The sequence below is a fragment of the Rhincodon typus genome, chromosome 7 (genome assembly GCF_021869965.1).
Source record: "Rhincodon typus isolate 14 chromosome 7, sRhiTyp1.1, whole genome shotgun sequence".
Lineage (NCBI taxonomy): Eukaryota > Metazoa > Chordata > Chondrichthyes > Orectolobiformes > Rhincodontidae > Rhincodon > Rhincodon typus.
The window spans coordinates 17,838,474-17,854,512 of NC_063338.1; the positions used below are offsets into that span (position 1 = coordinate 17,838,474).

The 16,039-nt window shown below is 39.9% G+C and overlaps 1 protein-coding gene across 2 annotated transcripts in view; it reads left to right on the top strand.

The window, feature by feature from the left end:
• The first annotated feature begins 718 nt into the window (after positions 1 to 718).
• The window catches only part of traf3ip1 (TNF receptor-associated factor 3 interacting protein 1), a 155,453-nt gene continuing 140,132 nt past the window's right edge, over positions 719 to 16,039 (top strand). For both annotated transcript variants that reach the window (XM_048599122.1, XM_048599123.1), the window contains exon 1: positions 719 to 939. In XM_048599122.1, coding sequence (XP_048455079.1) covers positions 817 to 939 — 123 coding nt within the window. In that variant the 5' untranslated portion in view covers positions 719 to 816. The remainder of the gene's footprint in view (positions 940 to 16,039) is intronic.

Below are 16,039 nucleotides of genomic sequence, written 5' to 3' on the forward strand. Positions count from 1 at the left end.
TTGGCCTGCTGTGTTCATCCAGCTCTACACCTTGTTACCTCAGATTCTCCAGCATCGGCAGTTCCTACTATCTCTGTAAGCTTGGAGTTAATCACAGTTAAAAGCTAACTTGTGTTTATGTTGGAAGTGTAAAATTTAAACAATGAATGAAATCATCTCTTGCTTTGTAATGGAGCCAGAAAGTTTGCTTTCTCTTCTCTGTTCTCTCTGCTGAAGGCACGCCCACCTTTATTACAGACAGGGCAAGGAGACAGGTTCTGAATCCATCCCAGCTGGAATGTGAATTAATTTCCATGCTGGTGGCACCAATTTGATCCATATAGAAACATAGAGTCAGTCCAACCCGTCCACGCCGACTGGATATCCTAAATTAATCTAGTCCCATTTGCCATCATTTGGCCCATATCCCCCTAAACCCTTCTTATTCATATAACCATGTAGATGCCTTTTAAATGTTGTCATTGTACCAGCCTCCACCACTTCCTCTGGCAGTTCATTCCATCCATGCATGAACAAGTTGCCCCTGAGGTCCCTTTTAAATCTTTCCCCTCTCACCTTAAACCTATGCCTCAAATGAATATTGATAAAACGGTAAGGAAACGATCTTAGTGGGGAATGAATGGTTGGGGGAAGGACGCAGTGTATCAGCTGACAGCGCTGTTGCGGTGGTTGCTAGGCAGTCGCGTCACGCCGAAGGTGGCTCGCGCAGTGACGTAGTCGCGCGCCGCGGCGGTTGGTGGAGAGGGTCCGAGAACGGCCTGGGCGAAGTGATCGGCGGATGTTTATCCCGACCCAGGGAAGGAGATAGCCAGCGCAATGAGCAGCCCGTTCGTCAGACGGACCCAGGACACCCTGGGAAAAGTGATCAAGAAGCCGCCACTGACCGACAAGCTGCTCAGCAAGCCGCCTTTCCGCTATCTGCACGATATCTTCACCGAGGTGAGCGCCGAGGAGTTCCCCGAGCACTGATACAAGGCCTGGTGGGGGCGACCCTGGTTGCTAGGGACTCAATCGCCTGCGCCGATCCTCAGTTGTTGCACACATCCGCCCGGGGACCCGCCTTTATCACAACGCAGCCAGCAGGGAATATTAGTTATCCTTGAAAAGCTTGTGTGCGGTTCGGTTTCCAATGTACCGTTTCTGTGTGGACGGGTCAAATCCCCTACCTCTGGTAGGACAGGGACCCTTTTGTGGAATCTTTCAGTAGTTCTGAACGATGGCAGTATGTTTCTGCTCAAACGCATGCTTGCACATGACAACAGGCAAACATAATACATCTGGTAATACTCGTAATCAATCCTCTTCACAGTTAAGGCATCCGAAACACCGCTTTTCCTGTCTTGAGCTCAATTAAAGCCCCCTTCCTCTATTTCCTATGTGCTTGCTGATCTACATTGACTCCTGCACAAACAACGCCACGATTTTAAAATTCTCATCCTTTCAAATCTATTCGTGGAATTGCCTCTCTCCGTGGCCTCCTTCTGCCACATGATGCACAGGCTCCGCGCTCCTCTAAGATAATGAGATGCAGATGCTGGAGTCAGAGATAACACAGTGTGGAGCTGGAGGAACACAGCAGGCCAGGCAGCATCAGAGGAGCAGGAAAGTTGACGTTTCGGGTCGAGACCTTTCTTCCGAAAGGCTTCAGCGTCCAGCTCCGCACTATCTCCGCGCTCCTTTAATTCTGATCTCTACTCTTTCAACAGCTCCAATGTTGATTACCCAGCCGTTAGCGGTTGCGCCACAGCTGCTAAGACTCGACGTTCTGGAAGACCACCCTTAATCTTCTGCACCTTTATGAATATTTTAGTTGGCTATTTGGCTCTGCAAGTCTACTCCAATATTCAATAACATCAAAACTAATTTGGTGTGCCAGCAACTCCACATTCACCTGTATCAACCTGATAACTTTTGACCCGTTATTAGTCTAAAATCTCATCATCTCTGTCTAAAATGAGAGAGCTCCATATTTTTAAATTGTCCCCTGTAGTTCTAGACTCTCCCACAAGGACAAGCATCCTTTCAACATCTCTATCAAGACCTTTCAGGATCTTGTATGTCTTTCAGTAGGAGACCTCACTTTCTTTCTCGAAACCTAGTTCTTTGACCATGTTTCTGTCCATTGCCCTAATATTTTATGTGGCTCAGCATAGAGTTTTGCTTTGAAGTGTTCCTGTAATGCATCTTATTTTATTACTTTAAACGTGACATATGTGACTCGTGCTGGTTCTTAACTTCCATCAACTATAAAAATGATGACTGAAGATTGATCTTTGCCCATGTAGTGCCCTGCACACAATGTACTCATTGTTCCATGTATACTTCACAGAAACTTAACTTAGAGTCATAGAGATGTACAGCGCGGAAACAGACCCTTCAGTCCAACTTGTCCATACTGACCAGATATCCTAAATAAATCTAGGCCCATTTGCCAACATTTGGCCCATATCCCTCTAAACCTTTCCTATTCAAATACCCATCCAGATGCCTTTTAAATGTTGTAATTGTACCAGTCTCCACCATTTCCTCTGGCAGCTCATTCCATATATGCACCACCCTCTGTGTGAAAATGTTGCTGCTTAGATCCCTTTTAATTCTTTCCGCTCTCACTTTAAACCTATGCTGTCTAGTTTTGGACTCCGCCCCCCCCCCCCCCGGAAAAGACCTTAGCTATTTACCCTATCCATGCCCCTCATGATTTTATACACCTCTGTAAGGTTACCCCTTAGTCTCTGATGCTCCAGGGAAAATAGCCCCAGCCTATTCAGCCTCTCCCTATTGCTCAAACCCTCCGACTCTGACAACATCCCTGTAAATCTTTTCTGAACCCTTTCAAGTTTCACAACATCTTTCTTATAGCAGGGAGACCAGAATTGCACACAATATTCCAATAGTGGCCTAGCCAATATCCTGTACAGCTGCAACATGACTTCCCAACTCATATTCTCAATGCACTGACTGATAAAGTCAAGCATACCAAATGCCTTCTTCACTATCCTATCTATCTGCATCTCCACTTTCAAGGAACTGTGAACCTGTACTTCATGGTCTCTTTGTCCAGCAACACTCCCCAGGACCTTACCATTAAGTGTATAAGTCCTGCCCTGATTTGCCTTTCCAAAATGCAGCACCTCACGTTTATCTAAATTAAACTCTATCTGCTATTCCTCAGTCCATTGGCCCATCTGATCAAGATCCTGTTGTACTCTGAGGTAACCTTCTTCGTTGTCCACTACACCTCCAATTTTGGTGTCAACTGCAAATTTACTAACCACACATTCCGTGTTTACCTCTAAATCATTTTTATAAATGACAAAAAGCAGTGGACCCAGCTCCGATCCTTGTGGCACACTGCAGGTCACAGGCCTCCAGTTTGAAAAGCAACCCTCCACCCTCTGCCTTCTACCTTTGAGCCAATTCTGTATCCAAATGCATAGTTCTCCCTGTATTCTATGTGATTTAACCTTGCTAACCAGTCTACCATGAAGAACTTTGTCGTACGCCTTACTGAAGTCCATATAGATCATGCCACCAATCTGTCCTCATCAATCCTCTTTTTTACTTCTTCAGAAAACTCAATTAAGTTCGTGTAAGAATTATTTCTTTTACTTTAGCCCTAGCACTTTGCATCTCCATAATCAGGGTATACATTTACTGTTGAATCAGAGATAGTGGGAACTGCAGATGCTGGAGAATCCGAGACAACAAGGTGCAGGGCTGGATGAACACAGCAGGCCAAGCAGCATCATAGGAGCTGAAAGGCTGACGTTTCGGGCCTAGACCCTTCATCAGAAAAGGGGGAGGGAAAGGGGGTTCTGAAATAAATAGGGACAGAGTGGGAGGCGGATAGAAGATGGATAGAGGAGAGGATAGGTGGAGAGGAAACAAAAAATTTACTGTGGCTTGTTAAGGTTAGATAGTTCTTTGGATTCTTTGTCACTAGAATAAGTGGATCCTATGTTCTTTATTGGCAGGAGTATGTCTTTGTTTGCCCAATATGTTGTTAATCGTAGCAGGCTATCTTTCAATGCATTCTGCCCTATCAAATATACGACTTTGGAAGATGTGATGATGTACACTGTTAGACAGTGCTCAGATTATAAACTACCAGACACATTTATTTGATATTATATAAATGCAAGATTTTACTATTAAATAGCTCTTTGAACAAAGTCAGCATTTCAAAACAGCAAGGTATTGCTTTACTGAGTTTTGATGGAAAGCTAACCCCTGAGTGACAATGCCCAGCACCACTGCTAATTTTGTATGCCAAATGAACTCATATTGAATGGAATGTATGTCAAAGTATTAAAAAAAAGTTTAAATAAAATCCCTTGAAGGTACACTGCAATAACGAATAGTTTTAAAGCAGAATGCAACTCTAACATCTTTATTACATGTTAAGCTACTCACATGTCATTTAACTTAGTGTCATAGACTTATACAACATAGAATGGCTCTTTCACCCACCATGTCTATGCTGGCCAGCAAGTACCAATTTTACTAATCCCATTTACCAGCACTTGCTCCATAGCCTACTATGCCCTGGCATTTTAAATGCTAATCCAGTTGGTTCTTAAATTTTGCGAGAGTATCTGCTTCCACCACTCTTTCAGACAGCGTGTTCTGTATTTCTACCACCCTCTGGGTGAAACATGTTTTTCTCAGATCTCCTCTAAACCACACTTCACCTCACCTTAAACTTATGCCCATGTCTGCCAAAGGGGAAAGATTCTCATGATCTACTGTCTGTACCTCTCATGGAATATGACCCTCAAAATCCAGTGACAATTGTATTTTTCTTATTTAAAAGTCACAAAGTGACAATCTTGATTCATTAGTCAGAAATCAAGAAATTTAACAGGGAAGAGTGGAGCTTTGGTTGTTTTTCAATGAAACCTTATTTATGGTTTACTTAATGTTTGTCACAGCTCCCAGAGGTAAAGTTAATCAGTTGCTGCCAATTACATGGAGTATGTGGACAGTCTGCCTTGTTGGTCATGAGAAATAAAAAATAGGAGGAATAGACTATTTGATCCTCAAACCTGCTGCACCATTCAATAAATTCAGATAGTCTGACTATTGTGTGGGCAATCAGGGATGGAAATCCCCCTAAATTGTGTGAGAAGATCCAGCTGAGAGAGCTGTTTACTTGGTGCTTTGTGCTGAATTGTTTGACTGGGAGAAGCATGGGTTTAAGGTGAGAGGGGAAAGATTTAATCCTATTAGATAAATTCCCATCCCAGTATGAAGGCAGCAATATACAAAGGCTTTGTATATTCCATCATTCAAACTTATTTGTGATGATGGAAGCACTGTTATAATTGTTTGTCATTTAACACGTGTGAAGATTTTAGTTGTTTGTGTTAGCTTCGTGCACTGACTAAAAATGTCCACTGTGGTATTGCACTAACACAGAGAAACAGGCAGTGCTGCAATGAGATGCCAATACATTCTGCCTATTACATTCCATGTGACAGCTTGATTCTGGCACTACTTTTGTTTCTGATTCAAAATCTAGTGAGGTGTAAAATAACATACAAATGCATTGTCACCCCTCTTTTAACCTGGTGATAAGTTAAAATTACCCCCGAGGACTTGAATACATAAACCAGACTGATGTTTCAATGCAGCAATGATGACGTTCCTTATCGGAGAAGCTGCTTTTTGGATGAAACGTTAAACTAGATAATGTCTTCCTTTTCAGGTGAATATAAGCGTTCTCCTTGCTGTTTTTGCCAACATTTATCCCTCAATCAACATGACTAAAACTGTTTATTCAACATCCTGTTGTTCACTAGAGCTTGATATTTGAGAATTGACAGTTGCATTTAAGACAACAGTTAACTCCAGTCCTGTCCATTTAATGTGATTGCCTCCTGAATGTTTTGTGATCCTGTTTGGATTCAAAGATTCAAGAGTTTCTTTCTAAGGGAAATCAGAAAACCAAAATTAGGTAAATTTCTTATACGCTGGAACTTCAATCAGATACTGCACACATTGAAGCAATTAATACTAAAGAAAAAATATTGTTGATGCTGGAAATCTGACGTGAAAGCTATAAGTACGGGAAATATTCGGCAGCTCAGTCATGATATGTGGAGCAAATTATAAATTTTCAGGTCAGGATGATCTTTCATCAGACCCTTTTCTCAATCATTTAGTACCACAAATTTCCTCCACAAAGTCCTAGATGGTCAGGCTTGCACTTCTATCAGATATTGTAAAAGCAACAGAAAGACTGCTGATTTTACTAATTTATGCATTTGGATTACACATTGATGTAACAGTATTATTTTGTTAGCCCACCAGTGTCACGCTGAACTGTTTACAGTGTCCCAGTCTCCATGTCTCACAGGCTTGTTATTAATGTTTGAAATGTGTAGGCTTTATCTATAGATGTTTATTACAAAATAAAGCCTGCAGTTGTATGCTGGCATTGTACATTTTAACTGGCAGTACACAAGATGGATACGATGGGAAAATGGGTCAACTAGCTGTGGTCAATGTTTAATATTTTAGAACTGAGTTGGGGAGGAACTTCTTCACCGAAAGGGTTACAAGTCTAGGAATTTCCTGCCCAGCGAAACAGTTGAGGCTACCCCATTGAATGTTTTTAAGGCAAAAATAGATAGAATTTCAAACAGTAAAGGAATTAAGGGCTATGGTGAGTGGGTAGGTAAGTGGAGCTCAGTCCATGAAAAGATCAGCCATGTTCTTACTGAATGGCAGAGCAGGCTCGATGGGCCAGACGGCCTACTCCTCTTATTTCTTGCGTTCTTAACGATATATCTTTTAGAATGTCTATGTACTTTTTGTACAGTTGTAGAAATATGATTGATGTGATCTTGGTAATCAGTAAATGTTAACAGTTATGGCATTGTGATTGTGTGGTGTTGACGTCTCTTAAGTTTTTTTGTTCATATCAAGAAATTGGAATCTCACTTTTAATATTCTCCTGAGTGTCAGTGGTGAAATGAATTATTGGCACCCTATCCGTAAACAGTCAAGTGGGTGATGGTGTCAAGCTTCTTGAGTGTTGTTAGAACTGTACCCATCCAGGCAAGTAGGAAGTCTTCCATCTCACTCCTGACTTGTGCCTTGTAGATGGCAGACAAGCTTTAGGGAGTCAGGAGGTGAGTTATTCTCAGCAGGATTCCTAGTCTCTTGTCTTGTCCCCATATTTATATGGCTAGTCTGTTTCAGTTTCAGGTCAATGATAACTCCAAGATGTAATAAGGATTCAGCAATGGTAATGCCATTGGATATCATGGAATGATGGTTAGATTCTCTCATGTTGGATATACTCATTGCTGGGCAATGTGTGGCATGAATGTTACTTGCCACTTATCAGCCCAAGACTGAATTTGCCCAGATCTTGCTGTATTTGAATATGGACTATTTCAGTATATGAAGAATTGTAGATGGTGCTGAACATTGTGCAATCATGACTGTATATCCCCACTTCGGGCCTTTAGAGAGAAATTCAGTGATGAAGCACCTGAAGATATTTGGGCTGAGGTCACCACTCTGGTGCCATGGATGCCATGGAGCTGAGATGACTGATCTCCAACACCGCAATCATTGTCCTTTTTGAGCTAGGCATAACTCCAATAACTCAAGTCTGGGAATTTCATAGCACCCTGGTTTACTACATAGATTGTAATGAATGTCTTTGTCACTTCAAGCTTTTTTAACATGCTGTATGACAATTTTAGCTTTTATAGGTATGTTATATTTTCAAGACGAACTCTTGAGCAAGCCTATAGCTCCTATAAACTGAAATAAGATCTTGTTCTATAGATAGACTGTCATAGTAAACTCAGTGAACAGTTGATGCCTGGAATGATGCATAGGAATTGTTTATATATTGAAATCAAAGAAGGAAAAGTATATTGCATCCATTGCAATCTCAGGACATGGGAGAGTACTTTCTAGGCAATAAAATACTATTTGAAGTGCAAGCATCATTGTCACTTTTAAAGGCAGCTTTGATAGAATGACCAGTTCTAGTTCTCCACTTTTGGTCATCCAATTGTCATTGGAACATCATTAACGGTAGCTTTCCTACGCACCCCTGTATTTCCATGAATCAATTCTTGCTTGCTACTTCCTCAACTATATGCTGTCCTTTCGTGACATCATGTGAAAATATATTCTTGTAGGTATTCTGAGGGCACCAATTTGTTCTCTCCACTGCCTAGCGTTGTGCCATCCATTAATTGGGATTACCTGTCTGATGTAAACTGCAGTTTCCTTCACTTCAGCATTAAATAAAACAAAACCATTGACCTTGTATCCTACTGTATGCTCTGTAAACGTATCACTGATTCTGCTTGCCTCTTTTGGTTTGAACCAACTGTTCACTGGCCTTTGTGATCCTGCTGAATTTGCATTCCTTTATTCTGTAAAATATTCAACATGATCACCTATTATCTACTCTGTAACATTGCCCCTCCTCTGCTGTTGCTACAGCCCATCTATTTTGAAAGCTTTGTATATTTTTAGTTTCATTCTCAACTATGTTAATGGTCTCCTGGTTTTCCATCCCTAGTATTTTGTAAATTTCAGCTGTTTCAATGCCTGCATTCTGCCCTGCATCAAGCTGTTTACCCATCGTCCTTGCCCTTGTGACCTTTATGCATTGTGATCTTTCTGTTATTGAAATATAGGTTTTTTTGGTTCTTCATATATGCTCAGGCCAGACTTCTAGATTACTTTTAAACAGCATTTAGTAACAGTCTATACACGATGGTGAAATGACCAAGGTGCATTTATATAATTCAGTAAATCTTGTCTCTACATTCACTCCATGTATTTCCTCAGCTTCCAACGTTATTAACTAAAAGTATATTCTTTAAACTGTTCACTGAAACATTCAACGAAAAGCATTCCCCTTTAATTAACTGTATTTGCAATTCCATCCTCCCCCCCCCCCCCCCCCCCCCCCAGCCTCCAGCTAAGAAGTCCGTTATTTACCAACTCAAGCGCTGTGGAGACCTCAGTTCTCCCTGATTTGATTGTTTGAAATGAATTAGGAAAGTGATGACATGAAGGCTGTCTTGGACCAGAGTTTCAGCAGCTGAAACAAAATGAGTATAATTGGTGTTAGTAGCCTAAAGTTCATCGTACTGAAAGGGCAAATTGCCAGTGGCTGTAGCATCAGAATATAGGCTGGTTGGTGCTTATTGATATGGTACCAATTCTGTTTCACTGGACTATCTCTTTCTCAATATCTGTTGAAAAGATGATCTGACAATGAAAGACCACTGGTGAAATTGCACCATCTAAGAACGGCTGACGACTACCAAACTGCAATAGCAAGATTATGTCATCTTGAGGTTCTTGCACAGTATTCTCAGATTTAAGATGAAGGGAGGAGTCAATACTGCAGAGTATGGATTCACTTCAAGGAAATGCAAGGATTGCAAACAATGAAATTGTTTGGGCGATTGCTGCTTACGTCGGAAGCTTTGCAATCAAGGCAGTCAAGACAGCATCTGAAGTTAGCATGCAATACTCTGGATGAAAAGATGAGATGAATGAAATATCAGCATTCACAATTGTCATATAAATAGTGCCTATGGAGCACGAGATCAAAAAGAAGAGTTGTTTGGGCTCTTATACAAAAGATGAACATCATTCTCATGCTTCAATAGTGCTGAAGACTTTTCCTGCATAGGTAGTGCTTTCAGTCCTGGAGTTGACATTACATCTTGATGAAGAAACACTACATGTGTCATACAAACACTACTGGACACAAATTGGCATCATATAGAAGTGGTTGAAAACCTGGAGACCACTCTGATATAGAGGCTGTGCTCCATCACAGACTGAAGAATCTAGTAAAACAGGATGTTTTTCTTGAAATGACAAAATTGGGTTTGATAATAGCATTTGGGTTCAGTTGCTGGGTGTGTCTCCTAGTTAAGAATCTCTGAAGAAAGAGGCTTATCCTCTTCTAACACAACTGGAGATAGGTCATGAAGCTAATCAAACTCTAGGAATAGCTGAGAAAGTTTGTCACAAAAATTCAATGAATCTTAGCGTTAGGTTTCATGCTGAGAAACCTGTGGGAAATCTTAACAGTGTCCAGTCTTCTTTAGATGCAGGGTCATTTTCATGAACCTACTGAGATAACTGCTCACAAAACAGAATGTAATCATCATCTTGACATGGCGACTCCCCACAGAAACAACTATAGGCATCACCTTGGCATGAAGTGTCTTTTACTGTGCTGGAGCATCTAGTAGATACATAAAAGACCTAGTTGTGTATATACTTGCTAATTCAACAAATTTTGTTCTGATTCTGAAAGATATAAATATTTTCCCTAATAATTTTAATATTGCGGGTGAATATAACTTCAAAATGATTTTTCAATGGAATCTCAGACCTTGAATTTTGACTTCTGATGGTCAGAGATGTCAAACTGTCTCAAATTATCTGACTGGACAGTAATTGTTGATCCTGAACTTTTTAAGAAAAGTATCAATGTTTGATTTTTGATGTTACTGACCAGTAGCCCTGATCTAAATTGTCATCTTTTGTACAGCCAACAATATCCACTTGACCAAGAAATTGCTTAATATCTAAGCCTTCTTTGTGTTCAGTTTACTGAATTCCCTTTATTTTGAAGATAATTTGTATTACTTAAGCTTAAAAAGTGATCTGGAACTACGGAACTAGGGAAAGTGGCCAAATCTGCCATACTGAAGGTTTTGGATGACTCCAACTAGGTAATTTTGTTGCTTGCAATGCTTCCTTACATCACTTTTTAAAATGGTGGTTCCCATCTTTTCCTTATTTTTGATGGGCTTCTTGCTGAGCAGGCTAGACAGCATTGGGTCTAACCCACACACCTTGGACTGAACATTGGACTTCCTTTAAATCTCCCACTCACTATTACACTTTGCGTACACCCTGCCTTGTTCTCTGTTTAGATTGCAGTACGCAAGGGAGAATTTGCACAAGCTCATTCCTCAATGCCACATCATCACATGATTGGCAGTGCTATATAAATCCTAATTAAAATGTCCCCAAACTGCTAGCTCCTGGGATCCCTGGTTAGAATGCTCACATATAATATCAAAATTCTCAGAATCATAAAAGCTATGAATGCTGCCAAGATTGACTGAAAATTTATCATCACCTCACTCAGTAAGGATCTCTTTGGAAATGGGACTCATTGTGTATAAGAAAATACACACTTTAAGCTGTTCAGTACCTGTGGACGTATATCTTTCAGAAATCTGATTATAGTGTCTATAATGGTCCTTGAACAGCACTGAGTGGTTTTGGAAAGAGCAGGGACTAGCGTCTGGCATAATGTACTGCCACTCTTGAATACAGGGTTAGTTGGTGTTGCATTCCTGAAAATTGCAATTGTAAGGTTAGAGGTAAATGGCACAGAAAAAGACCCTTTGGCCCATCAAATCTGCATGGGGCTAAATCAAGCATTTAACTATTTAAATCTTATTTTCGGTGAAACAGCTTTAACTGAACAAAAACAAAGTTGCTGGAAAAGCTCAACAGGTCTGGCAGCATCTGTGAAGGGAAAAACAGAGTTAACATTTGGCTTTCATTGGCAGGGGAATTGAGTTTAAGAGCCATGAGGTTATGCTGCAGCTCTATAAAACTCTGGTTAGACCGCACTTGGAATATTGTCTTCGGTTCTGGTCACCTCATTATGGGAAAGATGTGGAAGCTTTAGAGAGGGTGCAGAGGAGATTTACCAGGATGCTGCCTGGACCGGAGGGCAGGTCTTATGAGGAAAGGTTGAGAGAGCTAGGTCTTTCTTTTTCATTGGAGCGAAGAAGGATGAGAGGTGACTTGATAGAGGTGTACAAGATGATGAGAGGCATAGATTGAGTGGATAGTCAGAGACTTTTTCCCAGGGCGGAAATGACTATTATGAGGGGGCATAATTTTAAGGTGATTGGAGGATGGTATAGGGGAGATGTCAGGGGTAGGTTCTTTACACAGAGAGTGGTGGGTGTGTGGAATGTGCTGCTGGCAGTGGTAGTGGAGTCAGATACTTTACAGACTTTTAAGCGACTCTTGGATAGGCACATGGAGGATAGTAAAATGTGGAGTATGCAGGATAGTTTGTTCTTAGTAGGATAATAGGTCAGCACAACATTGTGGGCTGTTCTATGTTCTACGTTTCGGGTCCGATTACCCTTCCTTAGATCGCAGGACCCTCTGAGGAAGGGTCACTGGACTCGAAATGTTAACTCTGTGTTTTTCCTTCACAGATGCTGCCAGTCCTGCTGAGCTTTTCCAGCAACTTTGTCTTTGTTCCTGATTTACAGCATCTGCAGTTCTTTTGGTTTTTAACTTCATGTGAACAGTGGTTTTCCCATAGATGACAATATTAAAGCCAACATTAGGTTCTTGAGGAAACCTTAGCCTGGAAAAACAAGTTAAAAGTTGAAATATTGTGCCATGTATATACATTCCTAGCTGAAATAACTTGCAAGACAAAACAAAAAACTTCAGTGCAGAAAGCAGACTTCAGGCTTGCAGAGAAGTCTTTAAAGAAATTTATGGTATAGACACAGTACAAATTCCTCAACTATTGTCCCAGTATACATTAAGTGAAGTACAGTACAGCAGAGAATTATTTTAAAAAAGAAAGTCCACAGTAGTTCCTCTCCTAGTACAGGTAGAAAAAAACAGGAATTTAAAAAACAAAGGCATATCAAAGTTTAATTTGCATATCTGAGCAGAGAACTGTTTAAAACAAAATGATGATTGACTGCAAGATGTAGACACATTGCCAATTCTACCAGCACAGTTCGGGGGCCTCACTGATGATGTGACAGGGTAATAATGTGAGATGTCACCAAGAAAAAAGTGGGGATGGCACTTTCAATGACGAGCGACGACATAAAATTACAACTTTTGAAGTGGAATAAAACCTTTAGAAGGGTAGCCTTAAAGCCAGGACTCCCTTTATGCTTCACTTTACTTCACTCCTCAAGTCACTGTATTTGGGGAGTTTTCTGATGATTTTTGGCTCATGATTCCTAAATCTTGCTTCATGGCCATTCAATGTTGCCTTTGCTTCTTCAGCTTTCTATGAGATAAACAGCTTACCTTAGACAGGTGTTTCACTGCTGCTACCATATTCTAATCTTTACTTCTTTATATATGCTCAGACCAGGCTTTGAGGTTACTTTTAAAAAGTGTTTATTAACAGTATGTATATGGTGGTTAGACTTCATAGCAGTATGCTGTACAGGTTCCAACCTTCTATCAGGATACTAATTTGCAACAACTGAGGTCACAGTGACATCCCAGGTTATATCAGGTGCATCTATATATTAAGTATAATCTCTGTATTTATGCCTTCCTGTTTAAAATTCAAATCTAATTTATTCTTTCTTTCGTGATCCTATTGCTTCCTATATAGCCAACCAATTCCCATCCTACCATAGTCCAATTATTAACAACCTTGTTTTTATAATTTCTACATGGAAATCATATTTGTTTAATTATATATGGGGCTGCATAATCAGGTAAGGGTTAAAGTCAAACTCAGGAATCTTTTCTTTTCCCTAATTCCAGAAGGTGGAGCTGTTTGTTTGGAGTTACTATTTTGATTGTAATGAGCTTATGATAATCTGTCCTGGCTATGGACAGGTTAATTATGATCTTGTGAAAAAAGCACAACATTATTGATGCTCACTATTAGAACAGACATACAATGGTTTCAATGTAGTCATCTAGTTAGTTTGTTGCCAGGTTGTAAATCTTTATGTACTTAAATGGAACAATGCCCATTTCAGGAGCAATTTGAGCTAATGAACAATTGAAATTATAAATTATAGTGTTGTGTGGGTGTTGTAATGTTTCAGCTGTCACTATGTTACATGGAAATGAATGCAACTAAGAGATTTCTAAAAAGTCTGTCACAAATGCTTTTCACATAGGCCTTGACCATTCCTTTTTGTTTGCTTTTATTTCCTTCTACTTGCAGTATTAAATTTCAGTAATTGCAGGAGAATCATGTCTTCTACGATCCAAACATACTGTTCTGCATGCTCCCAGATAATTATTCAGAGTAGCCATGTGTTTTAAGACAATAGCTTGTGTGTAATTTTTGAAAAATGAAATGTCAAGCACTGCATAATTTAATGAAACAAATGGGGATAATGATCAACTAATGTACAAGTAAAGGCTGTATGAAATGTCATCTAGAGTGCTGATAGAAAGAAAAGTTAGTGCGAATGATTTCCAAAAGGGGCTTCAGCAAATAAAATCTACCCACCATTTCTAATGTGTACATGGTGATTAAAATTTGGATTATTATTTCTGTGAACTGAACCACAAATTAGAAATCTCCTGTGACAGTTCGAAGAAACTGCAATAAATTCACGCCATGCATGGAAAATTGTACTGGTTGCAAATATGGGAAGCCAATTTTTCAACTGTGGCTCTCAAACAGTTTTTATTCACCTGAATGAAGTGGAAAGGTTACTTGCAGAGAATTAAACGCTGTGATAGAAAGGTATTAAGGGGATTGTCATTAAAATAGTAGCAAGAACACCTGTTAGTGAATTTCCCATGGTTAGGTAATGACAAAGGGCTTTTGGTGCTGCAACAAGCTGTTATTTGTGGGTCAGGTAGCATTTGTAGAGACAAATAGAGTTAAACTGTCAGGTTGTAATGACCCTTCAGCAATACTTGAAACATTAACTATTTTGTACGATCTGCTGGGTATTTCCAACATTTTTTGTTTTTATTTCAGATTCCCAGCATCTGCAGTATTTTGTTTTTATTTCAGCATTTTAACTGGCAGTACTCAGGATGGATACGATGGGAAGATGGGTCAACTAGCAGTGGTCAGTGTTTTAATATTTTAGAACTGAATTGAGGAGGAACTTCTTCACCCAAAGGGTTACAAGTCTAGGAATTCCCTGCCCAGTGAAACAGTTGAGGCTACCCCATTGAATATTTTTAAGGCAAAGATAGATAGAATTTCGAACAGTGAAAGAACTGAGGGTTACGGTGAGTGGGTAGGTAAGTGGAGCTGAGTCCACAAAAATATCAGCCATGTTTTCATTGAATGGCGGAGCAGGCTCGACAGGCCTGATGGCCTACTCCTGCTCTTATTTCTTATGTTCTTATTCCTTTTGAACTTGCATGGTTCATGTTGACTCATTAATTTTCTTTTTATCAGTTAGAATAAAAAAAAATACTGTTAGGAGATGTGGGCATTGCTGGCTAGGCCAGCATTTATTTCCCAGAGGGCAGTTACGATTTAACCACATTGCTGGAGTCTGGAGTCACATGTAGGCCGGACTAGGTAAGGACAGCAGATTTCTTTCCCTAAAGGATATTAGTGAACCAGATGGTTTTTACCACAATTTTCAGTGGTTAAATGTTTGCTAACTTTTTATTCTAGATTTTCATTGTTTCACCGTCTCTAATGGTGGGATTCAAACCCATGGCCCCAGAAGATTAACCTGGGGTTCTGGATTACCACACCACCGTCTCCTTATTTGTTGATTGCCATGTGTGAATTCATATCTTTTCCACATGAGCAGCTCCTTGATTTCCTCTTTAATTTGTTAAGACTATTAAATGTTAATGACAGGAATATTCACAATTTGACAGTTCAAAACCAACAATATAGAATCTCAAAAATAATACATGTTGTATTATATGTATGTATCCAGAGAAGGCAATTAACAAAACCAAGCAGCCCTTGTTTGTAGAAAAAAAAGATTGATTAAATTAGTTGATATCCTTTCAGGATTAAAATGCCTATAGCTACCCTAAACATTTGTAGGTCAGTAAAATTACACATATTACTTGGGTATAGTTGTGTAAAAGTGTGTGATCATACTGGATAACCCACTGTCAATGCCTGCTATGTCGTTTTTTAAAAACTATCTATAAGGTTTCATCACCATATGGGTGGTTTGGTAGGAACATTGGGCTTGAGGCCTGCTCCACAATTCATTAAGATAATGGCTGATCTGGTTGTATCTCACTTTTACTTTCTGTGCCTGTTTGCACTCCTGTAACC